Source organism: Oncorhynchus mykiss, unplaced genomic scaffold, assembly GCF_013265735.2.
Source record: "Oncorhynchus mykiss isolate Arlee unplaced genomic scaffold, USDA_OmykA_1.1 un_scaffold_130, whole genome shotgun sequence".
Classification (NCBI taxonomy): Eukaryota; Metazoa; Chordata; class Actinopteri; order Salmoniformes; family Salmonidae; genus Oncorhynchus; species Oncorhynchus mykiss.
The window spans coordinates 279,626-288,369 of NW_023493663.1; the positions used below are offsets into that span (position 1 = coordinate 279,626).

The 8,744-nt window shown below is 41.2% G+C and overlaps 1 protein-coding gene across 3 annotated transcripts in view; it reads left to right on the top strand.

Moving 5' to 3' along the window:
* The window catches only part of LOC110513171 (WD repeat domain phosphoinositide-interacting protein 2), a 41,249-nt gene extending 35,321 nt beyond the window's left edge, over positions 1-5,928 (top strand). For all 3 annotated transcript variants that reach the window (XM_036972272.1, XM_036972273.1, XM_036972274.1), the window contains 2 exons: positions 1,208-1,305; positions 4,801-5,928. In XM_036972272.1, the coding sequence (XP_036828167.1) occupies positions 1,208-1,305; positions 4,801-4,916 (214 nt within the window). In that variant the 3' untranslated portion in view covers positions 4,917-5,928. The remainder of the gene's footprint in view (positions 1-1,207; positions 1,306-4,800) is intronic.
* The last annotated feature ends 2,816 nt before the right edge of the window (positions 5,929-8,744 follow it).

The following is an 8,744-nucleotide window of genomic DNA, read 5'->3' on the forward strand; positions in this document are numbered from 1 at the left end:
GAAACAACACAGGTAGCACTGAAACAACACAGGTAACACTGAAACAACACAGGTAACACTGAAACAACACAGGCAACACACTGATGAAACAACACAGGTAACACACTAATGAAACAACACAGGTAACACTGAAACAACACAGTTAACACTGAAACAACACAGGTAACACACTGGTGAAACAACACAGGTAACACACTGATGAAACAACACAGGTAACACTGAAACAACACAGGTAACACACTGATGAAACAACACAGGTAGCACACTGGTGAAACAACACAGGTAACAGCGAAACAACACAGGTAACACTGAAACAACACAGGTAGCACTGAAACAACACAGGTAACACAGGTAACACACTGATGAAACAACACAGGTAACACTGAAACAACACAGGTAACACTGAAACAACACAGGTAGCACTGAAACAACACAGGTAACACACTGATGAAACAACACAGGTAACACTGAAACAACACAGATAACACACTAATGAATCGACAAAGGTAACACTGAAACAACACGGATAACACTGAAACAACACAGGTAACACTGAAACAACACAGGCAACACACTGATGAAACAACACAGGTAACACTGAAACAACACAGGTAACACTGAAACAACACAGGTAACACTGAAACAACACAGGTAACACTGAAACAACACAGGCAACACACTGATGAAACAACACAGGTAACACACTAATGAAACAACACAGGTAACACTGAAACAACACAGTTAACACTGAAACAACACAGGTAACACACTGGTGAAACAACACAGGTAACACACTGATGAAACAACACAGGTAACACTGAAACAACACAGGTAACACACTGATGAAACAACACAGGTAGCACACTGGTGAAACAACACAGGTAACAGCGAAACAACACAGGTAACACTGAAACAACACAGGTAGCACTGAAACAACACAGGTAACACAGGTAACACACTGATGAAACAACACAGGTAACAGTGAAACAACACAGGTAACACTGAAACAACACAGGTAACACTGAAACAACACAGGTAACACATTGATGAAACAACGCAGGGTCCTGGGCTCCATTCTTCAATGCCAGGGTCGTGGGCTCCATTCCTGCTCGGGCCACACATATGTCTTCATTGAAAGTAGCTTTGGATAAAAGTGTCTGTTAAATGTTATACAGTATATGAACTTAAATCATTCTGTGTTCCTCAGGTTAGACGGCAGTGCTGAGCCGCCCAATGAGATCCTGGAACAGGGGTCACATGACCGACCCCTTACTGCACAGACCTACAACACTGCTGGGATGAAAGGTACACACACCCCAGGGCGCCGTTAGTCAAATTGGCACCGGACAACCTGGGCCGGCAGGTAGCCTAGTGGTTAGAGCGTTGGGTCAGTAACCGAAAGGTTGCTGGATCAAATCCCTGAGAATGTCCTTCTGCCCTGAACAAGGCAGTTTCTTTATTTTTAATTTATTTAACCTTTATTTAACGAGGCAAGTCAGTTAAGAACAATTTCTTCTTTACAATGACGGCCTACCAGGGAACAGTGGGTTCAGGGGTATATATATATATATAACCTTCACTAAAGTTTGGAACAGGCTATATTGCAGCAATGACCAAGAAAGACTAGTACCTACCGTACCCAACAAATGACAGTGATAGGCTATTTCTTTGACAACAGGCCTACTTATTTATTAATTTTTTATTTAACCTTTATTTAACCAGGAAGGTTAATGAGATTAAAATCTATTTTTCAAGAGCGCCCTGGCCAAGATAGGCAGCACCAAGTCATTACAAAGAAATTACAGACAGACAACATGAAAAACTACAAGTAATCTAGTAAAAACCATTGAATTCACAAGAGTATAAAACAGCAAATTAAAAACATTGTCAGGTCAGGGAATCGGCCTCAAAATCCTTCATCAGTGATTTAAAAACACCAATCAGGACAAGTTCTTCCAGTTTAAAAGTATTTTGTAAGGTGTTCCAAGACGATGGTGCAGAGGACCCTTTTACCAAATTCAGTTCGGACATTTGGACAAGTTAGCAGGATAAAGTCCAGCGAACGAAGAGAGTACCCACCACATTTCTGAACAATAAAAATGCCCAAATAAAAAGGTAGTAATCCCAAAATGGCTTTGTAAATACAAGTATACCAGTGCCTGAGCCTACGAGTGACTAGAGAAGGCCAGCCAACTCAGGGGTGCGTAAGGGTTTTGCAGTTTAAAATAAATCTCAAAGTGCCATGGTGAAGAGTGTCAATTGATCTCAAACACTGAGCGGAAGCATTCATATATAAAATATCCCCATAGTCTAGTAAAGGCATAAATGTAGCTGATACTAGCCTCCTTCTGGCTTCAAAAGAAAAACGGGCCTTATTCCTAAAATAAAATCCATATTTCATATTTTAATATGCATTTTAAAAGAGAGGCCGTCATCAATTAAAATTCCAAGATATTTATATGAGGTTACAACCTCAGTCTCCTTGCCCTGCCAGGTAGTATCCAAGATATTTATATGAGGTTACAACCTCAGTCTCCTTGCCCTGACAGGTAGTATCCAAGATATTTATATGAGGTTACAACCTCAGTCTCCTTGCCCTGACAGGTAGTAAGTAATAAGTGGTAGGTTCAGAGGTCTATTTCTTGCATTAGAAAACAACATTAGTTTAGTTTTGTCAGTATTGAGGATAAGCTTCAATTAACACAAGGTATGTTGAACAGTATAAAAAGCAGTTTGCAAGTTCTGGAAAGCTTTTGTAAGAGACGAGGCACAACAGTAAATAACAGTATCATCAGCATAAAAATGAAGTTGTGCATTTTGGACATTTTTGTCTAAATCATTTATATAAATAGTGAATAAGAGAGGACCAAGTACAGAGCCTTGGGGCTCACCTTTCAAGACAGACAATTTAACAGACATAAGCCCATCAAATTGAGTGCACTGCATTCTATCAGACAGATAGTTAGCAAACCATGCAACTGCATGCTCCGAAAGACCTACACTCGACAATCTCTGCCTTAGTATAGCATGATCAACTGTATCAAAAGCCTTAGAGAGATCAATACAAAGTGAGACACAGTGCTGTTTTTTGTCAATGGCTTCAGTGATATCATTTAAAACCTTCATGGCTGCTGTAATTGTGCTATGCTTCTTCCTGACGCCCGATTGGTACATTGATAAAATAGAGTTAGTAAATAAAAACTATTTTAGCTGTTCACTCACAAGGGTTTCAAGTATTTTCACCAGGGTTGACAGCTTTGAGATTGGCCTATAATCATTTAAAAGTGTTGGATCTCCCCCTTTTAAAAGTGGTAGGACAAATGCTGATTTCCAGATCTTTGGAATTTCATTACATTCCAGGGTTAGATTGAACAGAGATATAAGTGGTTCAGCTATGAAATCAGCTACCAGATTTAAAAAGCAGGGATCAAAAAGATCAGGACCTGCAGGCTTTCTCTGATCTAAGGATTTCAGGGCTTTATGTACCACCTGCACTGAGAATGGCAAAAAGTTTGACCAGCTCTCACTGGTTCATCCACACAGGGTTGTACAGAGGACACTGAATCAAACAGTCTACCAGATGATACAAAGTGCTCATTGAAACAATTCAGCATTTCAGTTTTGTCATATACAGCAACAGAGTCCTTCAAAACACATGACGGTAATTCATTAACATTACTGTTACCAGACATAGACTTAATAGCCTTCCAAAACTTTCTAGGGTCATTCAGGTTATCAGTGGTAACAGACATAAAATATTCAGACATGGCCTAACCCATCATTAGCTTGAACTAAATACGGAGAAAGAAAATGTCTCAACAGAATGAAACAAAACACATTTGCCGACAATAACAATTAAAATATATAAATAAAAGTTTAAAAATGACATCCTACCTGAATGGTGAGTTTCACAGTAGCCTGCATTTGGCCATGCTAACGCTTTTCTCATCTTTGTCCACTACATATTAAAATGTGTCCATACATAAAACTGATAGAGACATACCCCAAGCAACTTACAGCTGTAATCGCAGCAAAAGGTGGCGCTACAAAGTATTAACTTAAGGGGGCTGAATAATTTTGCACGCCCAATCTTTCAGTTTTTGATTTGTTAAAAAAGTTTGAAATATCCAATAAATGTCGTTCCACTTCATGATTGTGTCCCACTTGTTGTTGATTCTTCACAAAAAAATACAGTTTTATATCTTTATGTTTGAAGCCTGAAATGTGGCAAAAGGTCGCAAAGTTCAAGGGGGCCGAATACTTTCGCAAGGCACTGTATTTTTGCACGTCCACTTCTAACCATAAAATGATGATAATCAGCCCAGCTCCGCCCGGGTTTGGCTGGTGTAGGCCGACATTGTTAATTAGAATTTGTTCTTAACTGACTTGCCTCGTAAAACACTTTTATTTTTATAACCTATTGGATAATTTGTCAATTTTGACATATTTTTTTGATAGTATGTGGATAAGAAAACAAAAAAAGATTATACTGTATACACTACGTAGTAGTAGTACTGTAGTACAGTAACAGCAGTGGTAGCATCAGGGTATCCCTCCACTGGGTCTGGTAGCAGCAGGGTATCCATCCACTTGGTCTGGTAGCAGCAGGGTATCCCTCCACTTGGTCTGGTAGCAGCAGGGTATCCCACCACTTGGTCTGGTAGAAGCAGGGTATCCATCCACTTGGTCTGGTAGCAGCAGGGTATCCCTCCACTTGGTCTGGGTAGCAGCAGGGTATCCCCCCACTTGGTCTGGTGGGATACCCTGACTCCTGACCTCTAACCCATGTTCTCTCCTCAGGTTACTGTGAGGAGGCGGGTGCAGTGGGAGGGGCGGGACTAGAGGATGACCTCAGCGATCTGCGATTGGACGATGAGAATGAAGAGCAGCCGCCACTCATCCTGGAGACGGACTGACTGACAGCTACAGCAACCAATCAGAGAGCCCCTCTGGTGCTGCTAGGAACATATAACATGGAGGGTGGGATTAAAAACTCTCAGCGTTCAACAGCGCCTCTGTCTGTCTGTCTGTGGATGTATACATGTTTCTCCCTCCCTCCCTCTGTCTCCCTCCCTCCCCCTCGGTCTCCCTCCCTCCCTCCCTCTGTCTCCCTCCCTCCCCCTCTGTCTCCCTCCCTCCCTCCCTCTGTCCGCCTGTGCAGGTGACTCTTTAGCTTTGCATGTACATGTGCCAAGACCAGAACGCTACGCAACGCTCTAACAAGGACCTCTGAAGTGTGTGTGTGTGTGTGTGTGGGTGGGTGGGTGGGCTGAGCTGTAAATGTGTGTGCTGGGCATGTACATTAGCATACGTTAGCTTCCCAGTCGCTCACTGGCTACCCAATCAGATGAAGGCTCAGTGGACAAGCCTTGCCCCTTCTCGCTGAGGCCTTCAGACATTGGCAGATGAAATTGATTGACAGATCAGTCAGACCAGTGTCTGATTGGGCGAGGAATTTAATCCATAGAGATAGAGGACTCATCATGTATATCATCTGTTTTACCTTGGACATTGCCATCATCCACCATTTTAAAGTAGTCAACTGGGTGGGGATTACAATGGGTTGTAACTTCAATGGTGCTGTCACAGACTCTAATGGCACAGATACAAAGATGATTCCTCTATCTAACTCTATGGTGTAACCAGGGATGTAGCTAGGGGTGAGTGATGTTTAGCCAATAGAGGCCTACATTCCTGGAGGTGATGTCTGATTTGATTGGTCAGAAACTACAGGTAGTGACATCATCAAGGCGGGGCATGTCCACTGGGTCTCGTCAGACACATGCCTTCCCATGATCCTCTGGGGTGAGGCGGAGCGGCTGGACGGACGGGGTCACATGATCAGACGTTTTCTAATGATTCATGATTTTGTATAAAATGTGAAACGGTGATGATTGGGAAATAAATAAAGTCCATGTTGATGTAACAGACATGTTTCTGTGTCCTTCATGTTGATGTAACAGACATGTTTCTGTGTCCTTCATGTTGATAACAGACATGTTTCTGTGTCCTTCATGTTGATAACAGACATGTTTCTGTGTCCTTCATGTTGATGTAACAGACATGTTTCTGTGTCCTTCATGTTGATGTAACAGACATGTTTCTGTGTCCTTCATGTTGATAACAGACAAGTTTCTGTGTCCTTCATGTTGATGTAACAGACATGTTTCTGTGTCCTTCATGTTGATAACAGACAAGTTTCTGTGTCCTTCATGTTGATGTAACAGACATGTTTCTGTGTCCTTCATGTTTCTGTGTCCTTCATGTTGATGTAACAGACATGTTTCTGTGTCCTTCATGTTGATAACAGACATGTTTCTGTGTCCTTCATGTTGATGTAACAGACATGTTTCTGTGTCCTTCATGTTGATAACAGACATGTTTCTGTGTCCTTCATGTTGATGTAACAGACATGTTGATAACAGACATGTTTCTGTGTCCTCCATGTTGATAACAGACATGTTTCTCTGTCCTTCATGTTGATGTAACTGACATGTTTCTGTGTCCTTCATGTTGATGTAACAGACATGTTTCTGTGTCCTTCATGTTGATGTAACAGACATGTTTCTGTGTCCTTCATGTTGATAACAGACATGTTTCTGTGTCCTTCATGTTGATGTAACAGACATGTTTCTGTGTCCTTCATGTTGATGTAACAGACATGTTTCTGTGTCCTCCATGTTGATGTAACAGACATGTTTCTGTGTCCTTCATGTTGATGTAACAGACATGTTGATAACAGACATGTTTCTGTGTCCTTCATGTTGATGTAACAGACATGTTTCTGTGTCCTTCATGTTGATAACAGACATGTTTCTGTGTCCTTCATGTTGATGTAACAGACATGTTTCTGTGTCCTTCATGTTGATAACAGACATGTTTCTGTGTCCTTCATGTTGATGTAACAGACATGTTTCTGTGTCCTTCATGTTGATGTAACAGACATGTTTCTGTGTCCTTCATGTTGATGTAACAGACATGTTTCTGTGTCCTTCATGTTGATGTAACAGACATGTTTCTGTGTCCTTCATGTTGATGTAACAGACATGTTTCTGTGTCCTTCATGTTGATGTAACAGACATGTTTCTGTGTCCTTCATGTTGATGTAACAGACATGTTTCTGTGTCCTTCATGTTGATGTAACAGACATGTTTCTGTGTCCTCCATGTTGATGTAACAGACATGTTTCTGTGTCCTTCATGTTGATGTAACAGACATGTTTCTGTGTCCTTCATGTTGATGTAACAGACATGTTTCTGTGTCCTTCATGTTTCTGTGTCCTCCATGTTGATGTAACAGACATGTTGATGTAACAGACATGTTTCTGTGTCCTTCATGTTGATGTAACAGACATGTTTCTGTGTCCTTCATGTTGATGTAACAGACATGTTTCTGTGTCCTTCATGTTGATGTAACAGACATGTTTCTGTGTCCTTCATGTTGATGTAACAGACATGTTTCTGTGTCCTTCATGTTTCTGTGTCCTTCATGTTGATGTAACAGACATGTTTCTGTGTCCTTCATGTTGATGTAACAGACATGTTTCTGTGTCCTTCATGTTTCTGTGTCCTTCATGTTGATGTAACAGACATGTTTCTGTGTCCTTCATGTTGATGTAACAGACATGTTTCTGTGTCCTTCATGTTGATGTAACAGACATGTTTCTGTGTCCTTCATGTTGATAACAGACATGTTTCTGTGTCCTTCATGTTGATGTCCTTTCTCTCTCTATAAGAGGACTCAAAACAAACTACAAATGCATCCAAGGAGTTTTGTAGAGTCACAAGCTTGATGTTGGAATTTTGGAATTGGAAAAAAAAAAATGGAATTTTCCTAAGCCCCTCTTTGTGGCACCTGACCACACGACTGAACAGTAGTCCAGGGGTGACAAAACTAGGGCCTGTAGGACCTGCCTTGTTGATAGTGTTGTTAAGATGTCAGAGTAGCGCTTTATTATGGACAGACGTCTCCCCATCTTAGCTACTGTTGTATCAACATGTTTTGACCATGACAGTTTACAATCCAGGGTTACTCCAAGCAGTTTAGTCACCTCCACTTGCTCCATTTCCACATTATTCATACAAGAGTTAGTTTAGTTGAGGTTTAGGGTTTAGTAATTGATTTGTCCCAAATACAATGCTTTTAGTTTTGGAAGCATTTAGGACTAACTTATGTCTTGCCACCCATTCTGAAACTGACTGCAGCTCTTTAAGGGTTGCAGTCATTTCAGTTGCTGAGGTAGCTGACGTGTATAGTGTTGAGTAATCCACATACATAGACACACTGGCTTTACTCAAAGCCAGTGGCATGTCATTAGTAAAGATTGAAAAAGTAAGGGCCTAGACAGCTGCCCTGGGGAATTCCTATTTCTACCAGTAAGGGGCCTAGACAGCTGCCCTGGGGATTTCCTAATTCTACCTGGCTTATGTTGGGAGAGGCTTCCATTATAAAACACCCTCTGTTTTCTGTTAGACAGGTAACTCTTGATCCACAGTATAGCAGGGGATGTAAGGCCAAAACACAGACGTTTTCCAGCAGCAGATGATGCTCTATCGTGTCAAAAGCTTCACCGAAGTCTAACAAAGCAGCTTTTTATTATCGATTTCTCTCAATCAATCATCAGTCATTTGTGTAAGTGTTGAATGCCCTTCTCCATAAGCATTCTGAAAATCTATTGTTAATTTGTTTACTGTGAAATAGCTAGTATCAAACTTTGCTGTGGCCGGGCTCGTAGAAGCTGTAGG